The sequence below is a fragment of the Lissotriton helveticus genome, chromosome 8, assembly GCF_964261635.1.
Source record: "Lissotriton helveticus chromosome 8, aLisHel1.1, whole genome shotgun sequence".
Classification (NCBI taxonomy): Eukaryota; Metazoa; Chordata; class Amphibia; order Caudata; family Salamandridae; genus Lissotriton; species Lissotriton helveticus.
The window spans coordinates 618,450,597-618,475,126 of NC_136069.1; the positions used below are offsets into that span (position 1 = coordinate 618,450,597).

General features: G+C 49.4%; 1 protein-coding gene across 5 annotated transcripts in view; it reads right to left on the bottom strand.

Annotated features, from left to right (window-relative positions):
* Positions 1-24,530, bottom strand: part of MYCBP2 (MYC binding protein 2) — a 1,909,483-nt gene that overhangs the window by 1,044,673 nt on the left and 840,280 nt on the right. For all 5 annotated transcript variants that reach the window (XM_078657470.1, XM_078657469.1, XM_078657471.1 and 2 more), the window contains one exon: positions 17,523-17,641. In XM_078657470.1, the coding sequence (XP_078513596.1) occupies positions 17,523-17,641 (119 nt within the window). The remainder of the gene's footprint in view (positions 1-17,522; positions 17,642-24,530) is intronic.

Consider the following 24,530-nt stretch of genomic DNA (forward strand, 5'->3'; position numbering starts at 1 on the left):
TGTAGTCCAGGGGAGGAGCCACCTATCTCAGGATACTTCGAAGACTCTTCCAGGACAACAATGTGCAATCATCCGAGCCCAACACTAGGCGGCGATCTAATGCTAAGATATGAATTTAGCAGCCCACATGCCTCGAACATAATAATACTGTACTCTAAAGAATTGTGCGGACGTTTCCTCCGGGAACACTACTACCTAACTCTGCAGTGTCAGGCGAAGTGTCGAGACCACTGGCTTCCCCTAGCTCGTCTGCCCAGTCCTGAAATGACTGACACGCCCATGTCAGAGGGTCCTCAGACCCCTCCCAGTCACCCTCGCCCTCCATCTCCTGAAAATCAGGTGCAAAGGATGGAGCCGGATCATAGAAGAATTGCTCTTCTGCCGGTGCCGAATGCGGCGTCGAGCGACGCCTGTCCGACGCCGAATCCGGACCGATGGAAGAACCAGGGACGGCTGCGGAGGCGACACCCTAGGGGTCGACGCCGGCGGGGTCGTAAGGTCTACCAGTGGTGACCCGGATCCGGAACCGGATCCAGCAGGGCGCTGCGGCGCCGGGACCGAAGCCGCCGACGGGGCCGAAGCACCCGACGGCGACGGGGCCGAAGCACCCGACGGCGACGGGGCCGAAGCACCCGACGGCGACGGGGCCGAAGCACCCGACGGCGACGGGGCAGAAGCACCCGACAGCGCCGGGGCCGAAGCTCCTGGCCGCTTGGGTTCCCAGCCGGGACCGTGGGGCCCGAAGGAAGACTGAAGAGAGAGCGACCTCATGGCCATGAGGAAGGCATCGATCTCCTCCGGCGTCGCGTTCGGCCCAGGGACCGGCGGGTATGGAGCAGGCCGCGACGCCTGCGTCTCCGGCGGAACCGCGTGGGCGGTGTCGCCCGAACACCCGGCCGCATCGCGCGAGCGTCAGGGGGGTGGGGGGGTGGGGGGAGGAGTCGGAAGAACGATGTCGCCTCTTCGACTTCTTGTGCCGCTTACCTGAGGACTTGGAGCCCGAAGAATGGGGACGACTCGCCGAGCTTCGTCTGAGGCCGCACGACCGGTCCCTCAACCCCCTCCTGGACCGGGACCGTGAACGGCGCGGGGCCGACTGCCGGATCTCGAGGCGCTTACGGGACCGCTACCGCCTAGCCTTCGACGTCAGAGCCTGGCAGTCAGGGCACGACTTGTCATCGTGGTCAGCCCCAAGGCAATAGAGGCACTGGCGGTGGGGATCGGTAACAGACATCAGTCGGTGGCACTCGGTACAGGGCTTGAACCCGGGCATGCCTACCGGCACCGAGAGTCAAAGACTCGAACAGAGAGCAAAAAGGATCGAAAAAAGTTTAGTCAAAAAGGGACTAAAGTACTGCTTTTTCCGGATCTGTGCTTGCCGGCGCGAAAAAAAGAAGAACTGACGTCAGCGTGCGAGGGCGGCGTCTAAGTACTCTGACGACGTCATCACAGCGTCAACGACGCCGACGACGGACGTGGAGCAGCGGACGACACCGACCGACGCGCAAGGGCACTGCTACGCAAAACTTTCCGGATCTAGTCCGACGCCTGGGGATACTCTAAGGTGAGGAATCGAACACTAACCTGTTTCTTTCAGATTCTTATTTCACGCTCTTCCCTGGCTTCATCTGTAGAAGGATCATTGTCAGCTGGGTGTTCATCCAAGGTACCCACTAAAATTGGTAGAGGGGTGACAAGTGCATCAAGTAATGTTGTAGGTGTAGGGGTTTGCGAAAATGGCACAGGCGCTGATTTTTGTAGCATAGGAGTCGCAAGTGCAAATGATGGAAACCTGCAGTAATCGTCTTGGAGCATACTTTGCAAATTTCTCACCAGAATCATAGGCATTTGAATGGAAGGTTCTTGTTGTTCTTGCATTGAATACCCATCTTGGTATTGCTCTGCGTGTTCTCTCGCAGAGTAAGACAATGTTAGAAATGCAGGTTTTACTGTATGCTTCGCGGTTGACGTCATAGATTGGTCCATAGTCAATGGTTTCAAGGACTACCTGGCGGTGAATCTGTGCAAGAAAGGCTTTGAGGGCTAAATGAATGGCTAACAGGTGAGTGTGGAATCTATGCTGGAGAGGTGGCCACAGACCCTGGACTGTAATGCCTAAGGTGTGCTCCCCAGCTGACTAGAGGTGTGCCTTTGGTGATGGTCACTTGTAGAACTGGGTCAACGATATATGATGCATAACGTTGCAGCAAAAAAAAGTGAACATTTGGGAGTGAAAGCATATTCGGTCAAACAGGAAGCAGTTCTGTTACATATCACACATAATAGCATGATTAGTCATCAACAAACATTTTCTTATCGATGGCCATTTCTCATCTGTTGTGTGATGAAGTGCACTATAGGATCATACGTTTCACACTGTTTTACCCCCTCCTTCTATTTCCAGCCCATAGTACCGCAACCAGGGGCCCCAGATTTTACACTTTTTTGGGCACCCTGTTGCCCTATATGTTGCACTTTCTGCCCCCATTATTAGATCCATTACTGTTGCCCATTCCTTCAATGTGGGGGGGTTTCGGGGCACCCCAATGCTTGTCTATGTCCCTCTTGGCCACTAGGAGTCCTAGGTTACAAAGTAGGAGCTTAGTCCGGGGTACATCAATTTCTGAGGGGATTGCTAGCAGGATATACCTAGGATCCACCCCCATAAACTTGCTAAGTTCCTCTATGATCGCTTTCCAATAGGAATGTATACTATGGCATTCCCATAGAGTGTGTATATGTATATACTTCTTTCTGTGTGACAGCGAAGACAGTCGGGTGTCTCTTTCCTCTCGAAGCTGTGCAGGTGGGCCCTGTCATAGTATATCCTATGAAGGATTTTTTATTGAATCAGTTGCACCCTAAGTTTAATGGCTACTTTCATGTAGTGCATTAATGCGGCTTCCCAGTCAATTTCATCCAATTGCCCTGTTGTGGTTTCCCATTTAGCCCTTAAAGGCTTCAGATTATTCGGGACATTGATGAGCGCTCTTGCAAGTACAGGAGACTGCTTTCTCAGCTATTTCCCCTTGAAGCAGTCTCCCTTCTAGGGGCGCGTCCTTAGGAATATCATGCATTTCCAGACCCTCCGCCCTCCATGCAGGCTGCTATTGTAAGTATTTGTTCTGTTGGGTGTCACTTAGCTGGTATTATCTTTGGAGTTAGCTAAAGGAGATCAGGGATCCGTCCTCCAGGAGGTCTCCCAGTCTGGATATCCCTATTATGTCCCAAGTTTTAAACCCCTGCAGCTTCCCTATTTCGGGCAGGCGTGTTCCCTCCCACAGTGGTGTCTCACGGGTAGATGTTTTTTATCCCATCTATTTGTCGTTCTGACCCCTTCCAGGCTTCTAGTGTCCTCTGGGTTGCTGGTAGTATCTGTATCACCCCCTTGCCACTATAGATGTAGTGGAGATATGTTTGTGTTTGAAACTGGAGCCTCTCCAGAGCGTATGTCGGGTGGTGGCCTAGTAGGTGTCCCCACTCATGAAGTGCTATCAAATGTGATGTTCAGTCATATGATCAAATATCTGGGAGCTCTATCCCCCTATTATATTGATTACGTTGGAGTGTCTGTCATGTGACCCTTGGATGGCCACCGTTCCACAAAAGCGTGCAGACCTCCCCATCTATGGTGACAAACATTCTCCAGGATTCTGTGGTATGTGTTTTGAAGGATTTAAACCAGCTTTGGTAAAGTAACCATCTTGTATATGGCAGCCCTGCCTAGGAGTGTCAATGGTAATAATCTCCCTCATGTAAGTTTTCCCTTACATGAGGGATGGTCATAGGTTTAGGTACATGTTACATATAGCCCCTACACAGGGGTGGGTATTGTGAGTTCTTCTTTTCTCTTTAAGCGTCACACGCAGCCTCTACACAGGGTTGAATTCATCAGTGTGTTTCACAGGTACAGTTATGTGTTTAGTAACCCTGACATGGGGTATGTTTATCGGGTCTCCGCCGATTAATATAACAGGTAACCCTTACACTGGGTTGGTCTTAGTCATGGGTACTATTCCCATTTACACTTGTTTGGTAACCCCTACACGGGGTATGTTTTGGGGATTTCTCCAATCAACATTTCATGTAACCCTTACACTGAGTGGGTTTTGGGTTTATGGGTACGGTTTTCCCTACATAGTTTATGGTCCCATATTCATGTATAAAGTCTTACTGGACTTTATGGGTCACCGTCCCTAGTGTTAGTACCTCATATGAGGGGTGGAAGTTTTGTTTTTTAGCTCCTCTTTCACAGCAAATGTAAGTTTCCTTTGTGAGGAATCTTGTCTTTTGATTTGTTCCTGTTGGAAATGGGATCCCCGGCTGGCCAGGGCTTTCGCCAAAGCCAGTCAGAGACCACCACTCCCAAGTCAGGGCAAGGGAGTTACACGCCAAGATAACCCCTACTCACCCTCTAGGTAACGTGGCGCGAGCAGCAAGGCTAAACTTGGAGGCGATGTAAGTTAAGTATTTGCGCACGCACCCCAGCAACAACAACCAAAGGCCCACCACAAAGGAAACTCCACACAAGGTTATGTAAAAATAGCCTTTGTATTATAATAAATATACATCAGATAAAACACACATCTTGTTACACTGTGCCAACAGGCACGGGCGGAATTTACAAGGGATATTGCACAGGACAGGGCCACTTGGACCACTGTCAGGGGTATCAGCACTTTTAGAAATAATACTTTCAGAAATAGCACTTTAGAAAGTAAAATCAGTGTAGCACACAATATAAAAGTAGAGCATACAACCAGTAATCACTGGTAACAGGACCTCACTAGCACCACCTGTACTAGGGAGAAAAACAACCACCTACATGTCACACTACCTGTAGGGGTGTAAAAACAACACACATGATGCATTAACATTCAGAGGGGTAAAGGCACATGACGCATAAACAATACATTCAGAGGTGCAGCAATAACATTGCGCAAAACTTAGATCAGTCACCACCTGTGACAGTCCCTGTGTCCCAATGTCAGGGCCTAAACGTCGCAGTTGCCCACAAAGTGCTGGGCAACTGGTGCAGGGAAAGTTAGGGCAACGTTGGAGCCTCTCTGGGCTCAAGAACCACCACTGTGGCACTGTGGGGCCTCACTGGGCTCCAGACAAGAAATGGCGCCCTGAGCCTCGCTCAGGCACTTCTTTCCAGAACCACGGCCCCAGAGCCTCTCTGGGCTCCTCAACAAATAGCGCCTGGAGCCTCTCAGGCTCGTAAATCAAATGCAGGCTGGAGCCTCTCTGGGCTCAACGAACAAAATGGCCCCCAGGAGCCTCTCCGGGCTCCTCAACAATGATGCGGGCGTCAGGGCCCCTCACGGGGGACCCTCGAACACGTGGGGGCGCTTGGAGTCCCCCCCTCTGGGGACTCAGGACGAGAAATGCCCCCTAAGAGCCTCTCTGGCTCTAAACACAAGGGCGCGAGGCCGCGCTGCTGAGGGGGGCAGGGGGGGGGGGGGGGGGGGGCGGACACCGACAACGTGTCCCGGTGCCCCTCCCCTCGCTTCTCGCAACACTCACCGGCTCTGGGCTGCAGGGCGGCTCCTCTCGCCGCGGGGCTCCTTTCCCCTTGTCCCGGGGCTCCCCTCTCCACTCGGGGAGCCTCGGGGACCCGGCCGGCAGCTTCTCCCTCCCCGGCTCGGCTGAGGAGGCGGGACTTCCGGTCGGCCTTTCCTGGGCCGCGCTGGGATTGGCCGGGCCGCTTACCACTTCCGGGTCGCCGCGGGCAGCGCGGCGGCTCGCTTCTTAGGCAGGCAGGCGGCTTCCCAGGATCCGAGGAGTGGGCTCCCTCGTGAATCCAATAAAAACGGGCAAACAAAGCGGCAATGAGCGGGGTGGCACCCGCGCCGTCAAACCGCCACACAGGGCGATCAGATGCCGGGTGGGCACCGGCTGTGCTCTCACAGCGCTCGCAGCGCTAGGGCCAAAATAAAGCGCTTCCAAGCGCTATGCAGGGATTCCAGCGCTCCCCAGCGCTGAAGGGCAGAGAGCAGCGCTCTCAGGCTGCAGGCAAAGAATCCTCAGTGCTCCCCAGCACTGGAGGACAGGACAAGGCTCCAGCAGGGGCTGGAGGCAGGCAGGGGGGGGCAAGGCTGGGCCAGAGCCAGCACACTGGGTCTCCAGGCAGGGAGACACCCCAAGTGGCGGTCCTCCTGGCCCCAGCAGCAGCAACAGCCCCCTCTGGCAGGATCCAAAAGCAGAACATTTTCCAAGGGGACACAGCCCCTTCTTATAGTACCAAATCCTTTGTTTCAAGGTGCAGGGTGGGGGGAAAACCAGTTTCAGCTGGCTCTGGAGCACTCTTGATGGCCCAACCACCCATTTCATTCACTGGGGAGGCTAGGGTCGTTAGACACACCACAGGGGGGCGGAGCCAGCATTGTGTGGGGAAAACCCAGCCCATCCAGGACACAGGTACACTCCTCCCACACATCACTCATGCTAATCTCCCACTCACCACCGGGCAGACCCATCCAGACTTCCTGGAGCCTGGCATGCCAGCCAGCTCCAGCCAATCACTCTCCAGCACCCTCACAGCACACGCACATCAATGTCCAGAAGTAGCACTTCCCTTCTAGACACATACATGCCGCATATACCATCTCGCAGCATTCACTCTCACGAGTTTACACATACTAAACTCGAGCCTGCACTCCCCACGCATCAGGAACTACCAGGGACACACACATTCCCCATGCATTCCTATGGGAGGGCAGGCCAGCCATGCTACACGCACGCACTTTCACTCTGGGACCCAGGGAAAAGTGCGCAGAGACCCAAAAATCACTGACACAGGGTCACACATAAAGCAAAAAGTTCAGGGGTGAACCAGCCCTGCGGGCCAAGTCCAACAGTTCCCATTCAGAAGGGATTGTAGTTGCGGGTATCTTTTTGCCCAATTTACAAGGAACTGTCTTCATTATATTTACTGGGAGAGGATGGGTTATTTTACTCCATTGATGTTCATAAGGCATCCGTTCTCTCTATTAAAAATAGTTCTGACCCTCCAGTGGTTTTTACTTTATTTCACATCCCTGGATTTTGAACTATTTCTTGCATTTGTACATTTCTGTGTATAGTTCTTTTGCTTTATTGTTACGTTTTGTTTGCTTTTAAAAGGAAAGGGATCTGTTATGCCCTGCATAGTTATTCTATTTTCCACACTTCACCCTTTCTTCATGCTGCTCAGCCAATGTGCATGTTTACTGTAGAATGTCGGGAATGCAGTGATGCCTGGAATGTTGGGTGTCTGGGTGAGTGAGGAATGACAGAGAGAGAGGGGCTGAGCAGCAGGCAGGCTGCTCCTGGTGGGGTTTGCTATTACAAGTGGTTTCCTACTACCTGGAACTAGTGATGACAACCATTGAATCTGGTGGGACATGATCCCTGATGTAGAGTCAGATGAACCTACTCCCAATTGGTGGTGTGATTACCCAGGATTTGAATGGGTCCTTAAGGATCTCAGGGGGTAATTTTATCATGCCCTAGAGCACATGGCGGTATTTGAAAGAACACTGTGTTTTTGAGAGCATCTCAATATAAAGGTCACCTTTTGAAAAGGGAGGATGATAGGTCCACCTTTTGGTAGGAAGCTTTGAGTTGAAAAACGCTGTGGTCCGCAGTCGTGTCATAGGGCAGGGAAGCCCTGACTGGGACATGTCCCAGATCTTGGTGTGTATGAGGATTAATTTCGCAATTCTCCAAAAGATCATCTGAGAGACCAAGGTAGACTAGGGCAAAGTCCTCAGCGCGGAATAGGGGCTAGGACTGCCCGTATAGAGTATGACTTCAGTGAGGGGAAGACCTAGGGGTGGAGGAGGTGATGGTAGACGGGCAGGAGGTGGAAGAGGGGGAGAAGCAGGAGCAGAACATTTGTGCTTAGGCCACTTGGAGGGTAAGAGAGGCTCTGAAGTGCCCGGTGGTGGGACGTCTTCGAAAGCAAGCCTACACTTGTTTTGCAGGGTTTTTTCTGAGGCATAGATCTTTCCTGTTAGAAGGTGGATGATAACCCACTTTTGTTTCTTTCCTCAATCTCAGGAGCAGCTGGTTATGGAGCGGACCATGGTTTTAGCGTCATCAGCTGCCGCTTGATGATGGAGCCAACTTCTAGATCTCGGAACTAACAGGCTCCCTCAGACTCGAGGCTTGCTGAGGGTCCTGGAAGGATCTTTCCTTATCCTCAAGGCCTTGCTTTGGTGTCAAACAGCGATAGAGGGCGGTGGCGCTCCTGAAGATGGTGGTGACCAAAGAATAGGACTCGATACCCGTTCCCTGAAGAGGAGATGCTCAGGTGCGATGTGCAACTGTTTCTGAGTCCCGAAAGAGGCTTGGGTGTCAATAGTACTCACACAGGGTGTGGTTTCCAGACAAGGACCTGGGCCGAAGGAGGTGGATGGAGCATCATCGGGTGCCTCCTCTTCTTCCAGACATTCTTTCTCAACTGGCTGAGTGTTGCCTGAATTGATGAACTTGGGACTGGGTTGGGGTGCCAGAAGGTCAAGTTACTCAGCTGAATGCTCTTCTTTGGTGCAGAGAGGGTCAGGCTCACAGAAGATGTTCAACGTTTCTGAAGAGGATTTTGACATTCTGCTGTGGGTCCAGTGTCTGTCTTGAAGCTGAAGCAGAGTTTTCCTGCTGCAGAATGCCGAGCAGGAGTCACACCTGTTGCTCCAGCATGTAGACTGTGTGGAGATTGACCCTGGGGTACTCATAATGGCACTGCGGACAGCTTCTCAAGGACGTCCATTCCATAACCTTAAGGGCATCTTCATTCTCCAACAGTAGTCCGGAGCACTTGAGCGCCCGGTCGCTCAGCGACAATTGGCTCGAGGAGCACAGCAAGCGCAGTAAGAAGAAAGAAGTGGATTGAAGTGTTATCTTGCAACGGAATGGAAGGCAATGGACTCAGGGGCCATAACAGCAACCAACAAACTTGTCGAGACTAGGAGCAATTCTGATTCAAGCCCAAACCCGATGGCAGAGAGAAGCAATCTAACAATTATGTTAGTGCCCATGCACATCCATGACCAGCGGAAGAGTCACAAAGACTTTGCGACTCTAAAGACTTCTGTGCAGAAAAGCAAGTTGCAATTGTCCAGGACTAACATTACATGGTAGGACTAGGCAGAGCATGTCTATATACAACTGTGCAAGCTACAAACACATGGCTTCTTGGTCTGTGAAGCTTGAGGTACAATATGCCCTTTGGCATTATTACTAGAGTTGAATATCACAAGTTTTACGGTCCTGTTCCAATGGAACTTTATTTTTTATTTTTTTTGAGTTTGTGATGTTCCTGGAGGAAAGAGCAGAGCTGGACTATCTTTACAAGGCCATTTCCTCTGGCCGAGCAAAGTTTGTGTATATAGTTTTAAATGTGCCTTTATTCTCCTTCTGTTCATAATACAGGATTATTCATTAGTAGTAAAGCAAAAGTAATGTCCTACGTTATGTGTTTGTTGTTTTGCCATTTAATATTATGATGTAAATGTTGTTACACGCCATATAGACAGTATGATTTCTGTTTGAAAAAGTATACAACACGTTGTGTGAAGGGAGTTAGACTTTTCTGGGACTCCTATCAAGCATGTACCTATGACGGACTGTTCTTTATTCTTGTAGTTCAAATAATTTCTAAGTCTCTTGCATGTTCTTTACTGACAGTCCTTGTTACTTTATAATTAGAATATTTTACTACTGTCCGAGGATACACTGAGCTGACTAGGTTTACATTCTGTAATACTTCTTTATATTTACATAAACCTTCATGGTTTGTACGTGAATTTTCTCCCATGTGGGGTTCCTTGACCTTTAATTCATAGGGCTCTAAACCTGTGGGACTCACACAGCCTGATCTGCCTTATCACCCCTTTTATCAGTAGAAAGCTCCGAAACACACAAGGCAGCAACACCAGAATACATGTTTTAGATCTCTAATTCTTCAGCAAATTACCAGGGTGCATTGCCTTCTAGTTAGGAATAGCAAAAGGGTCCTCATTCCTACAAACCAACTTCAGAGAAGGATAGGTAAAAGGAAAGTGCTTTTTAGGGCTCGGCCTACGTCCCACGAAGTGGGCGTGGCTTAAGAGTCCTTTTGTGAGGGCTGCGAAAATCGTACCTACCAAACTCCAGAAAGCTCGTGATTTTTGCAATGTTGTTTTGGCAGCTGCATGGCAATTGGGCCTCGCATGCCTGTCTTTTTAGAAGACAGTACGCAATAGGCCATAGGCGGTAGAGTTTCTCCGCCTCGTGCATATTCCGTGCGGACACGCGCAGCAGAAGGCCATATTTCTTCAATTACCAGCTGTCCGGGGCCGCGGGAATTGAAGACAGATGCTGTGGGCGCGTGCACCACTCTCCAGTTTGTTTTATTTTAGCTGTGTGTGTGCGCATGCTGGATCCCGGCAAAAGCTTGTTTCCTTTCCAGGGATTGTCCAAAGTGATGCGTGTTATTTTTAAAAAGCAGAATTCAAATCAGCAGCTCGTATGTTTCCCTTATTACCCGCATTCACAGTCTCAGCAGAGCTAAACAAACCGAGATTCTTGGGTGCCGGGTTTGGCGTTGGTCTGTGCCTCCGACACTGCCTCCGCAGCGCCCGGGTCACAAACTTGTACACTTCACCCCGCCCCCTACTCACCTCTGATGTTTTCGCCAGCCGCCGCATTCATTAACTCGTACTTTCAAACGCGTGTATTCACTGCACCCCTGTTGGACAGGCCACATGAAGGGCTCGCTCCCTCCCCGCAGGACAGGGCCCGGGCCACCGTCATCACCCTTGCCCGGCCCAGCCGCCATCTTGGATACGGCACCACGCGGCCGTGCGGCCTCAGCCCGACCCCAGCCCTGGGCCTGGCCAGGCCCCGACATCCCGGCACCACCCTCCACCCAGGAGGTGAACGGCCCACTTGGCAGGTCAATGGGAGTACGAAGTGTCGATGGCTCTCCCCCGCCAGGTGCCGAGCACCCCCAGCCTCCTCGGGCGCTGGCTCCACCCCCCTGCTGGGTGTCTGGACTCCCTCATCCCAGACCTCCCGACCTCCAAGAGCGAGGGTCCGGACATCAAAGGGCGCCAGACCTATAACTGAGGCAGCCCCAGGACAGGAAGGCAGTTGTATCCTGGAGTCGAGAGACACCGCGACAAACTCATCCTTGACGGACTGTTGGCGCTGCCACAGCCCTGCCTTGGGAACTATTGTCCTGCCTGCTGGCGCTGCCGCGGCCCTCTGCAACCTTCATCCTCGTGGGACCTGCTGGCGCTGCCGCGGCCCTCTGCAACCTTCATCCTCGTGGGACCTGCTGGCGCTGCCGCGGCCCTCTGCAACCTGCATTCTCGTGGGACCTGCTGGCGCTGCCGCGGCCCGTTGTAACCTTCATCCTCGTGGGACCTGCTGGCGCTGCCGCGGCCCGTTGCAACCTGCATTCTCGTGGGACCTGCTGGCGCTGCCGCGGCCCGTTGTAACCTTCATCCTCGTTGGGACCTGCTGGCGCTGCCGCGGCCCGTGCCACCTACGACCTCTTCGGGACCTGCCGGCGCTGCCGCGGTCTGACCCCTCCGAACACCGAGCTCGAGGATTGTGAGCTATCACCGTTACACACCCGTACCCGTGGGTACCAAGACTGTCCCGCTACCCCCTTCCCTTACTAGAGACTAGAATTGAGAGGATCATCGTGTCCTGATCGCCCTGTATCGTACCACTCTACTACCCTAAGTGCCTATAAAAGGTGTTACCCTAAGCTTTGTGTGGTGTCCATCTGTGGGGGGGAAGTTACCTGTCTGTGCGATCACTGTGCTCGGCCGACCCTCCCGGTCCCCGTCGTTACTTTATAATTAGAATATTTTACTACTGTCCGAGGATACACTGAGCTGACTAGGTTTACATTCTGTAATACTTCTTTATATTTACATAAACCTTCATGGTTTGTACGTGAATTTTCTCCCATGTGGGGTTCCTTGACATTTAATTCATAGGGCTCTAAACCTGTGGGACTCACACAGCCTGATCTGCCTTATCACCCCTTTTATCAGTAGAAAGCTCCGAAACACACAAGGCAGCAACACCAGAATACATGTTTTAGATCTCTAATTCTTCAGCAAATTACCAGGGTGCATTGCCTTCTAGTTAGGAATAGCAAAAGGGTCCTCATTCCTACAAACCAACTTCAGAGAAGGATAGGTAAAAGGAAAGTGCTTTTTAGGGCTCGGCCTACGTCCCACGAAGTGGGCGTGGCTTAAGAGTCCTTTTGTGAGGGCTGCGAAAATCGTACCTACCAAACTCCAGAAAGCTCGTGATTTTTGCAATGTTGTTTTGGCAGCTGCATGGCAATTGGGCCTCGCATGCCTGTCTTTTTAGAAGACAGTACGCAATAGGCCATAGGCGGTAGAGTTTCTCCGCCTCGTGCATATTCCGTGCGGACACGCGCAGCAGAAGGCCATATTTCTTCAATTACCAGCTGTCCGGGGCCGCGGGAATTGAAGACAGATGCTGTGGGCGCGTGCACCACTCTCCAGTTTGTTTTATTTTAGCTGTGTGTGTGCGCATGCTGGATCCCGGCAAAAGCTTGTTTCCTTTCCAGGGATTGTCCAAAGTGATGCGTGTTATTTTTAAAAAGCAGAATTCAAATCAGCAGCTCGTATGTTTCCCTCATTACCCGCATTCACAGTCTCAGCAGAGCTAAACAAACCGAGATTCTTGGGTGCCGGGTTTGGCGTTGGTCTGTGCCTCCGACACTGCCTCCGCAGCACCCGGGTCACAAACTTGTACACTTCACCCCGCCCCCTACTCACCTCTGATGTTTTCGCCAGCCGCCGCATTCATTAACTCGTACTTCCAAACGCGTGTATTCACTGCACCCCGCTCACCACTCACCCAACAGGCACTACATGTTGCCTGCGTGAGAGATTGTTGAACAAGCATCTAAAAAATCTGTCCGTGAGTAATCCACACAACACATCAGCAGGTTTCCTGCCCCAGCCCGTGGTACTTTTCCATAGCACTATATTACACGCTGTATATTGCTGCTTTCTCCAAAGTTTCAGTATGCCATTGGACAACATGATAGCAACCCTTTAATCCACTTCATATTAATTCGCTATCTTTTACCGAATCCTTCATTACGCTTCTAAGTGGTGTTTAATATATTCAGCAGCTCGCGGCCGGCTCGTTCACTAACCCCGGTTTACACATGATTCACTGCTTCAAGACCAGCTTTGTGAAGCTAAAAAACGATTTCCTCCTCCTAAACCCGGCCTAATCCTCGGAGTAAGGTAAACAGCATTTCTGTTGCCGCCATAAATTTCACCCAAGTCTCGTGCGCTACTGTAGGGATTTGTTAAAGCATAATGTGGAATTTTATTCATAAATTCTGTTCTTCGTGTGCCATCTGTGTAAGCCGCCACGTTGTATACAACTTGTTGGCTGTCATACAACACTTCCATCTGTTTCACGGCGCAGTGAGTGCAGAATGAGTGCGAGAGTGAGTGCGAGAGTGAGTGCGAGCGCAGAGTGAGTGTGAGAGTGACTGTGTGCAGAGTGAGTGCCAGAGTGACAGTGAGTGCAGAGTGACAGTCAGTGCAGAGTGAGTGCAGTAACAGTGAGTGCAGAGTGACAGTGAGTGCAGAGTGAGTGCGAGAGTGAGTGCGAGAGTGAGTGCGAGAGTGAGTGCGAGAGTGAGTGCGAGAGTGAGTGCGAGAGTGAGTGCGAGAGTGAGTGCGAGAGTGAGTGCGAGAGTGAGTGCGAGAGTGAGTGCGAGAGTGAGTGCGAGAGTGAGTGCGAGAGTGAGTGCGAGAGTGAGTGCGAGAGTGAGTGCGAGAGTGAGTGCGAGAGTGAGTGCGAGAGTGAGTGCGAGAGTGAGTGCGAGAGTGAGTGCGAGAGTGAGTGCGAGAGTGAGTGCGAGAGTGAGTGCGAGAGTGACTGAGTGCAGAGTGAGAGCAGATTGAGTGCCAGAGTGACTGAGTGCAGAGTGAGAGCAGAGTGAGTGCCAGAGTGACTGAGTGCAGAGTGAGTGTAGAGTGACTGTGAGTGCAGAGTGACTGAGTGCAGAGTGAGTGCAGAGTGAGTGCGAGTGCAGAGTGAGTGCGAGTGACAGTGAGTGCAGAGTTAGTGCCAGAGTGACAGTGAGTGCAGAGTGAGTGCGAGAGTGACAGTGAGTGCAGAGTGAGTGCGAGAGTGACTGTGAGTGCAGAGTGAGTGCAGAGTGAGTGCAGAGTGAGTGCAGAGTGAGTGCAGAGTGAGTGCAGAGTGAGTGCAGAGTGAGTGCAGAGTGAGTGCCAGAGTGACTGAGTGCAGAGTGACTGTGACTGAGTGCAGAGTGAGTGCAGAGTGACTGTGACTGAGTGCAGAGTGAGTGCAGAGTGACTGCAGAGTGAGTGCAGAGTGAGTGCAGAGTGACTGAGTGCAGAGTGAGTGCAGAGTGAGTGCAGAGTGAGTGCAGAGTGAGTGCAGAGTGAGTGCAGAGTGAGTGCAGAGTGAGTGCAGAGTGAGTGCAGAGTGAGTGCAGAGTGAGTGCAGAGTGAGTGCAGAGTGAGTGCAGAGTGAGTGCAGAGTGAGTGCAGAGTGAGTGCAGAGTGAGTGCGAGAGTGAGTGCAGAGTGAGTGCAGAGTGAGTGCAGAGTGAGTGCAGAGTGAGTGCGAGAGTGAGTGCGAGAGTGAGTGCGAGAGTGAGTGCGAGAGTGAGTGCGAGAGTGAGTGCGAGAGTGAGTGCGAGAGTGAGTGCGAGAGTGAGAGTGAGTGCGTGCAGAGTGAGAGTGAGTGCGTGCAGAGTGAGAGTGAGTGCGTGCAGAGTGAGAGTGAGTGCGTGCAGAGTGAGAGTGAGTGCGTGCAGAGTGAGAGTGAGTGCGTGCAGAGTGAGAGTGAGTGCGTGCAGAGTGAGTGCGTGCAGAGTGAGAGTGAGTGCGTGCAGAGTGAGAGTGAGTGCGTGCAGAGTGAGAGTGAGTGCGTGCAGAGTGAGAGTGAGTGCGTGCAGAGTGAGAGTCAGTGCGTGCAGAGTGAGAGTGAGTGCGTGCAGAGTGAGAGTGAGTGCGTGCAGAGTGAGAGTGAGTGCGTGCAGAGTGAGAGTGAGTGCGTGCAGAGTGAGAGTGAGTGCGTGCAGAGTGACTGAGTGAGTGCGTGCAGAGTGACTGAGTGAGTGCGTGCAGAGTGAGAGTGAGTGCAGAGTGAGTGCAGAGTGAGAGTGAGTGCAGAGTGAGAGTGAGTGCAGAGTGAGAGTGAGTGCAGAGTGAGAGTGAGTGCAGAGTGAGAGTGAGTGCAGAGTGAGAGTGAGTGCAGAGTGAGTGCAGAGTGAGTGCAGAGTGAGTGCAGAGTGAGTGCAGAGTGAGTGCAGAGTGAGTGCAGAGTGAGAGTGAGTGCAGAGTGAGAGTGAGTGCAGAGTGAGAGTGAGTGCAGAGTGAGAGTGAGTGCAGAGTGAGAGTGAGTGCAGAGTGAGAGCAGAGTGAGTGCAGAGTGAGTGCAGAGTGAGTGCAGAGTGAGTGCAGAGTGAGTGCAGAGTGAGTGCAGAGTGAGTGCAGAGTGAGTGCAGAGTGAGTGCAGAGTGAGAGTGAGTGCAGAGTGAGAGTGAGTGCAGAGTGAGAGTGAGTGCAGAGTGAGAGTGAGTGCAGAGTGAGAGTGAGTGCAGAGTGACAGTGAGTGCAGAGTGAGAGTGAGTGCAGAGTGAGAGTGAGTGCAGAGTGAGAGTGAGTGCAGAGTGACAGTGAGTGCAGAGTGACAGTGAGTGCAGAGTGACAGTGAGAGCAGAGTGACAGTGAGAGCAGTGACAGTGAGAGCAGAGTGACAGTGAGTCCAGAGTGACAGTGAGTCCAGAGTGACAGTGAGTCCAGAGTGACAGTGAGTCCAGAGTGAGTGCGAGAGTGACTGAGTGCAGAGTGAGTGCAGAGTGACTGTGAGTGCAGAGTGCCAGAGTGACTGCGAGTGCAGAGTGAGTGCGAGAGTGAGTGCAAGAGTGACTGTGAGTGCGAGAGTGATTGCGAGAGTGACTGTAAGTGCAGAGTGAGTGCAGCGTGAGTGCGAGAGTGACAATGAGTGCAGAGTGAGTGGAGACTGAGTGCAGAGTGACAGTGAGTGCAGAGTGAGTACGAGAATGACTGTTAGTGCAGAGTGAAAGCAGAGTGACTGAGTGCAGCGTGAGTGCGAGAGTGACAATGAGTGCAGAGTGAGTGGAGACTGAGTGCAGAGTGACAGTGAGTGCAGAGTGAGTGCGAGAGTGACTGAGTGCAGAGTGAGTGCAGAGTGACTGAGTGCAGAGTGAGTGCGAGAGTGACTGAGTGCGAGAGTGACTGCAGAGTGATAGTGACTGCGGAGTGACAGTGACTGCGGAGTGACAGTGACTGCGGAGTGACAGTGACTGCAGTGTATGAGTGTGTAGGGTGAACACATGGATAAAACACATTGCCATTTACAATGCCATTACCTCTAACTCAAAAAAATCAGAGACCTATTGCATTTCTAATGCTTGTTAAGGTTGGCATCAGACTGGCACAGAAAGTAGGATGCATATTGCGGAGTCAGGTCGGGTCAATGCATCTAACAATGGTGTTTGGAAGAGCCATACCCTCTTGGCCGTGCCAAAAAGAAGGCCTCAATTGTGAAGTAAACACCAACAAATAAGGGCCACATGCAATGTCCAACAAACCTGATAGCAAGGAATCTTTACTGTCAAGCATATAGCCTCACAGGTTGCAGCATAGAGCAGAAACTGGCTTTTCTATTTTAAAATGATGGTTCCATGAACAAGGGCTCTACTTCAAGAAAGATGTATCTTTAGATCAAAGAGGATACATGGTAGTAAGACTTTGCTCCACTGGATCTTAGCATAAAAGAAATACCCTTCTTCAGCACAGAGCTGAAAGAGTTTTATACTTATCAGTAAATATGCAAGTAAGGATGACAAAATAACTAGAGGGTTCACAAATGGCTTATATAACTTAAGGATGAGAAGCTTACTTTTCACTTTACCTAGGACTGTTTTTTTGCTCTGCACGAAAATCCAGAGAAGTTGTTTGGCTGTCACAAGTAACAAAAAGCGTAACTAGTCTAGACTTTACTGCACTTTGTTTAGTAGATATTAATAAAAAGTAGCGTAAAAGAAATTAAAAAAACATTTCAATTTTGTGGGAGTAGTAAAGAGCGATGGTCTTGAAAACAAAAAGTGTGACAATCGTCCAGAACTTTCTACAGTTGTTAGTTAAGCATGAGGTAAGAGCAGCAGGGCTAATCCTACATTACGGCAATAAACACGCATAAGCTATGAACATCAAGAGGGTATCCTATTGCACCTGGAGGCAATAAATAAGAGCATGAAATTGTTGCTTCATCTATCAGTGTTAAAAAACTTTTACCAGCCCTTGCAAACAATCATTTCACAGAAGATTTTGCACATGTAAATTAAGTTGGAACTTCAGCGTTTTTTCACCAGGATTCTTTCAGTTATGGTGAGATCCAAGAGGTGAAATGTTTGAAGCATGTTAGAGATTTTTTATGTTTGCATGACACATTGGCTAAGTAAGTGCAACTTATTCTCACCTCTTCTGCACCAGGGCAATATTCATAGCCAACAGCTACACACTTGAAACCATAAAAGCAAGCTTTTTCATCCTTCACGTAGTCAGATGCAGTCTCCAGGGAAAACAGTGCTTCGTTTCCTAGGACAAAGTATTTACATTTAGCTGTCACATAATTAAACAATACTGCTTCAAGTCAAGTTATTGCTTTCAAAAGTGTGTATGTGTGAAAGAGAGCAAAGAAATGTAAATGTATGTGTATACATTTAAAGGACAAGTGATACAAGTTGGAGTTGATGTAAGGAGATGACTTACACAACACAAATTCTTCCTTGTGCAGGTGCCAGGGCTCATCAGTTCTTCTTTTGAGAAAAGAATCTGCTTGCAGAGTTGTTTTCAGGAATGCACTGTTAATGGGTAAGAGTCGTCACTTACATTAACGGGGTCACCGTAAAGATAACCAACCCCTACCCTCATTCCTCAGCTATTTGCCATACTCAACTTTGGTGATACATGCATCGGCAACTGACATTAAGAAAGTGAGGAGGAAAAGGCAACACTGGCCTGCTTAGGTCTAATCAAATAGTTGTGCAAAACTACTACACTAAAATTAGCATTACTCCAAGAGGAAGCAGGCAAATGTGATGCCTGCAATATGCGACTGTAGCTATGTGATTGTATAATTAAACTTGTAGCACCTTACTCCATGAGTGTGAGGCTGGATCCCAGCTAGAGGTTGGGTATCTTGGATGTGTAGGAAGCTGGATTTGTTTTGCAGTTGTCCCCGACTTTTTGCCCGATATCCGACTACTAGATGCTGGTTTTAAACTCTGACAGTGCACTGAGGCCTGTCGTCACATTCCCCGATTACTGGAAGCGCGCCAAAGTCAATCCCCTACTTAAGAAGCCCTCCGCAGACCAGACGGACCTCAAGAATTTTAGACCCATCTCACTGCTCCCTTTTGCATCCAAAGTAATCGAAAAGGCTGTCAACACCCAGCTAGCACACGTAAATCGAAACCAACAACATCCTAGATAACTCTCCTTCAGGATTCCACAGTAACCACAGCACAGAGTCCAATCTCCTCGACCAAGGCCAGAGCCAACCCTTATCCTCCTGGACCTATCAGCAGCCTTCTACACCGTCTACCACCGCACACTAGCCACCAGACTCCACGACGCCGGCATCTAAGGAAAAGCCCTAGACTGGTTACGATCATTCCTCAAAGGCACAACACAGAGAATAAGACTCCCGCCCTTCCTCTCAGAACCTCCTGAGATCAGATGGGGAGTACCACAATGATCCTCCCTCAGCCCCACCCTCTTCAACATCTACATGGCCACCCTTGCAACCATTGTCAAAATCCATGGGCTCAACATAGTTTCCTATGCCGATGACACCCAGCTCTTCCTCTCCCTCACTAAGGAACCACACATGAGCAGGCACAACTTCCAAGAAGGAATGAAAGCCGTCGCTACCTGGATGAGGAACAGCTGTCTGGAACTCAACTCTAATAAAACACAAGTCCTCATCCTCGGCTCCACCCCCCCTCCACATGGGACGACACCTGGTGGCCCCCAGCCCTCGAAAACCCAGCCACCCCAATGGACCATGCATGTAACCTCGGCATCATACTCGACTCATCACTCACCATGAATCGCCAGATCAGCACAGTCTTCTCTGCATGCATCAACACACTCGCATACTACAGAAGACATTCAAGTGGATCCCCCGACTCCGGGAAAACAGTCACTCATGCACTAGTCACCAGCAGACTGGACTACGTCAACGCCCTATACGCCGGAATCAACTAAAAACTCCAGACCGTCCAGAACCCCACAGCCAGACTAATCCTGGATATCCCACAGCACATCAGCCAACACCTCCCCAACCTCCACTGACTACCCGTTGAAAGAAGAATACCTTTCAAGCTGCTCACACATGCCTACAAGGCCCTCCACAACACCAGACCCCAATACCTCAACGACTGCATCTCCTGCCATGCCCCCAAGAGAAACCACCGCTCAGCCGACCTATCCCCAGCCAGTATCCCACGCTTCTACAGGACCACAGCAGGTGGAAGGTCCTTCTCCTGCCTCGCTGCCAAGACTTGAAACGATCTCCCCCTTCACCTCCAGAGAAGCCCAACACTGCACCAATTGAGGAAGGACCTCAAGGCCTGGCTATTCGAATGAATCCAACGGAGCTGCTCACACAGACCCCTCAGTGCCTTGACACCCAAACAGGTGAGTAGTGCACGCTACAAAACCCTGATTGATTGCTAAGCAGCCCTCATTTCCAGTGCTTTTCATCTGAACAAGCAAATTCTAATTGTAACACAAGTGGTATGGACTTTAGCATCCCTGTAACTCACTAGTAAATGGTACCTCGCGTCAATAAGGTATGGGTTCTAAAACAGATCCTGGATGGCTGCAGCATGTCTTTTGCCACCCTAAGGGGCCCATACTCAAATTGCATGCAGGCTACCATTACAGAGTGCATGTCATTGTGCAAACCCTGAGTGGAAACACAACATGCCACGTTCACTGTGAGCTATGCCAAATTCACTGCAAGTAATAAATGTAAGTCACCCCATACAGCAGGCCTTGTAGACCTAAGGCAGGGTGCATTATATTACATGTGAGGGCATATGTGCATTAGCAGATATGTCCCTGTGCTGTCTACTTCAATTACTAGACAGTACAAGTGAATAGGGAAGCCATCTTAAGTATATGTACTGGTCACTGGTCTTAGCTCTCCAGCTACACGATGACTTAACTGAAACCTAGGGTGTTTGGTATCAAACATGTTGTCCTAATAAATCTGTACTGATGCCAGTACTAGATTTATTATGACATGCACCCAGAGGGCACCTTCGAGGTGCCCCCTGTAACTTTACTAGTCTTCTAATGTTCAGACTGACTGGGCCCTTCCAGCTGCCACCACAGGGAGGTTTCTGACCCCTGCAGGTCTCAGACCACACTCAGGATGTCAAGAACAATGTCTGCTCTGGCAGGAGGTGTTATCCCCTCCTCCAGCAAGATGGATAGTGTTTCTGCATACCAAGGCCAGAGACTTCAAAGCCCCTGCTGCCTTTGATATGTGGCCTCGCCTTAACCCAGACCATGGAGAAGCTACCCCCTCCATAAGGCCCATCTGGCACCAGGACAAGTGGAAAACTAGAAAAGCAAGTAGGATTGTTGCACCACCGGGCTAGTCACATCCTTAAGTTAGGCTGCCGGATGTGTTCCACGAAGGAAGGATTCCACCATCTTGATTTTGGTGGAATTAGGAACTCTGGGATGGGGGTATGCCTACTCCCCACAGGGAGTGATCATACAGGGAGTGTAGTGACCTCAAGGGTAAGTAGCCCATTGGCTACTACCCTTCACTCCCCTAAATTCAGTATTTAGGTGGCCTCATACCACCAGGAACTCCGATTCCTCTGACTGAAGTAAGAAGAGAGAGTGTTCCCTACAGTGGTAGGGAGCACACAGTGTGTGTAAATTACCCCTCACACATCAAAAGGACCCTTGGTGTCGTGCTTCATCATTGGGGTCTTCGCACCCCTCTACGGGATGCGGCGTGCTGCGACCTACGGCTACGCGGGAGCACTTACTTTTGTATCTATGTGTGGTGCATGTGAGGGTTTCAAAAAATTATAATGTGCGTAAGTGGTGGGGTTATCAAGTGAGTGATAGTAAAGTTTAAAAAGGACCTGGCTCGTGGGGTGGAAAAAAAAGAATTTTTAATGGGCCCGCGCTGGTACTACTAAAAACGTGAAGTTGGAGGTATTTATGCAATATAATGTACATTACCTCCTGTGTGTGTCGACATGTTTCGGAGTGTGAACTCCTTCTTCAGGACAGGGTGCACAAATCCCCTACCCTACTCACGTATCTTTACAAAAAAATTTTTTTTTTGATAATTATAGAAAAGTGCAATGTAATGCAGGCTAAATGTATCTACAACTTGAAAGTCGATGGTTTCTGCCACTTGCAAAACCTGAAAGGAAAAAACAGTGGTCTGGTGATCCGTTCCCCATAGTTTGGAAGGTACAGTGACCTATAAAAAAAATATACAATTATATATAGTGTGGGCTGCTATCACTAGACACATGGTGTCATACTATCCGTGATGTTGTGCCCTGTAAAAAAATACCACATACAAGACATACATACAAAAAACATAAAACACACGCTCTATTTGTTAAGGATAATTCAGTTTCTGTCTCATAATTATATCAGGGTTTTTTTGATCTGATAAGTTGGTTAGTTCATACTCTTTTAGACCATCTGGAATGCCTCATGAGCCTCTTAACGTAGGGGTTGTCGTGACAAACTGCTACCTGTAAGGAATACGCATTTTTAGAATCCCAAATTACTCACATAGTAGTTGGTAGACCTCCTTTGTGGTACCGCTACCATACTCACGATCTGGAGGAGAGATTCGCTCCGTCTTGCCCCGTACGCGGCTCCGCTGTGAGTGCGGTGTCTGTACGTGGGCCTCGCCCTTTTATTGGTTAGTTAATTAACCGGGTAAATTACCGGAAATAGTAGCCAGCCCATATTTGGGTAGTCCGGTTTTTGCTTGTGATTGCGCTAACTAGTGGACACGCGCTGGAACGAGACGTTGCTCTCCTGCCGGCGCACGTGTCAGTGCGAGATGCTACTTTCTAGCGCGTGCGCTCAGAGACCCGTTGGGATCTGTAAGCTGTTAGATTGGAGAGTGCGCGTGCGCGTACACAGTTAATACCATTACAGTACTAGTTTCTTGGTAAAGAGGTCTTGATAGGATAGAAAATATGCTCTCTAAAGAGCTGCTGGTCTGCCTGCGTGTGTGTAGAATGAATGCTATAAATAATGGTCATCTTACAGTGAGTCACTCGGCAAAGTTGTTAAATTGGAGAGTGCGCATGCGCATACACAGTTAATACCATTACAGTTAATACCATTACAGTGCTTGTTTCTTGGTAAAAAGTGGGATAGAACACGGGCTCTCTAAAGAGAAGCTGGTCTGCCTGCGTTTGTGTAGACTGAATGCTATAAATAATGTTCGTGTTTTTAGAGAGCACTTGGCAAATACAACAGGTCTATGACTATGAGTAATTTGATTATGCAAGGCATGTAGTGTATCAATTCAAAAGGCCCCAAGGGATCTCATCATTGAGGCCTATGACATGCGTGCCAAGGCGGAACACCCAGCGCTGTTCTTTCTCGAAAAGGCCATTCTCACTCAGCAGTTGTTCTATCACGGTCCATTTTAGGTCATTGACAGTGTCCAGCCTCTAGAAAATGGGTAGCCATTTTTGTGGTGCTTTTTTTGCAACGCACGTTGCTTTTGTGTTCACTTAGTCGTGTTTTTACAGCTCGTATGGTCATGCCTATATATTCTAGGCCACATATACAAATGACCATGTAAACTACATTTTTAGGTCGAGCTCGACCTGCATTCAATACGAAAGCATTGATTGCTGTCTGCTCGACAACTATTGTCAGCCGTATTTGGGAATGTAGACACGAGTCAGACGCGTGCCTGTTCATTGTCAGTTTTGACCGCGGGAGCGCGCTGCTGGCTGCTTGCCGTGTGTGCAGTGTCAGTTTCGCTTTCATCAGTTTCGTTTTTCCAAGGCTGCCTTTCAATGAACACGCTCGCTGTGAGCATTATTTCCAAAGCTGGCTTTGAATCATTATTTCCAAAGCTGCCTTTCAATTAACACGATTACTTATTTGCGACATGTTTTCACTGAAAACCTACGTTTAAATTAAAGGTTGATTCCAGTCGCCAACAAAGTCGGCATTTTTAAAAGCTATAGCCTTTGATCAGTTTCGTTTCTCCAAGGCTGTCTTTCAATTAACACACTCACTGTGAGCATTATTTTTAAAGCTGGCTTTCAATCATTATTTCCAAACATTCACGAATATTTATTTGTTTGCCTATTTTGCTTTTGTTTTTCCAAGGCTGCCTTTCAATGAACACGCTCGCTGTGACCATTATTTCCAAAGCTGGCTTTGAATCATTATTTCCAAAGCCGTCTTTCAAGTAACACCATTACTTATTTGCCGACATGCTTTTACTAAAAAGGTACGTTTAAATTAAAGGTTGATAACCGTCGCAAATGAAGTTGGCATTTTTAAAAGCTATATATAGCCTTCCATCAGTTTCGTTTCTCGAAGGCTGTGTTTCAATTAACACGCTCGCTGTGAGCATTACTTTTAAAGCTGGCTTTCAATCATTATTTTCAAACATTCACGATCACTTATTTGCCTATTATGCTTAGCCAATGTTTGGAATATGGTATGTGTGATAAGTTTTTCATATTCACGTACGCCTTATATTAAGTCAGCATTTTTAGGGAGCGTAAGTGCGTTTATGGTTTTTAATTAATACGGCCGAATATGCTCAGAAAAACGCTTTAAACAGCATGATTAAAGTGCAGCTGAAAAGCTATGCCATACCCAGTTGGCGCCATGCAAATGGAAAGCACTTTGCCACTAGCTGTCTGAGAAGTTTTAGTTTGTGTATTGTATTCTGAAGCCGGCGCCATGCAAACGTAGACATTGGTTGTCTTTTAAAAGATGGTGTCATTTGAAGCCAGTTACTCGAGAGTGGGGAAGTTTGCAGGATGCTTTAAAACAGCGTGATGGTGAATAGCTGCTGAAGACTGTGATATTTTGTGAGTTAGCCACTATCAGATGTCACATGCTAATTTGGTGGCTTCTTTATTATGTAAGAGCTGTGCTAAAAGTAGCAGAGATACGTCTAATGCTAACTTGCCGCCGCCATGTCTGGGATGCAAATGTGGCCTCATGCAAAAAAGTGTGGTGTTTTTTATTTTTATATCGTACGACCGTAAAGTCATTGTGCTACATATTAACATTTTAGAATTATAGTACGTAACATTTAAAAGCAATACTACTAAAATAAAGAATATAGACTGAACGGACAACGTGCCTTTACGCTTCAAGGAGTGCGTGTGACTGCGTGTGTATACATGTGTTTGTGTGCATGTGTGTTTTTTAAGCTCCA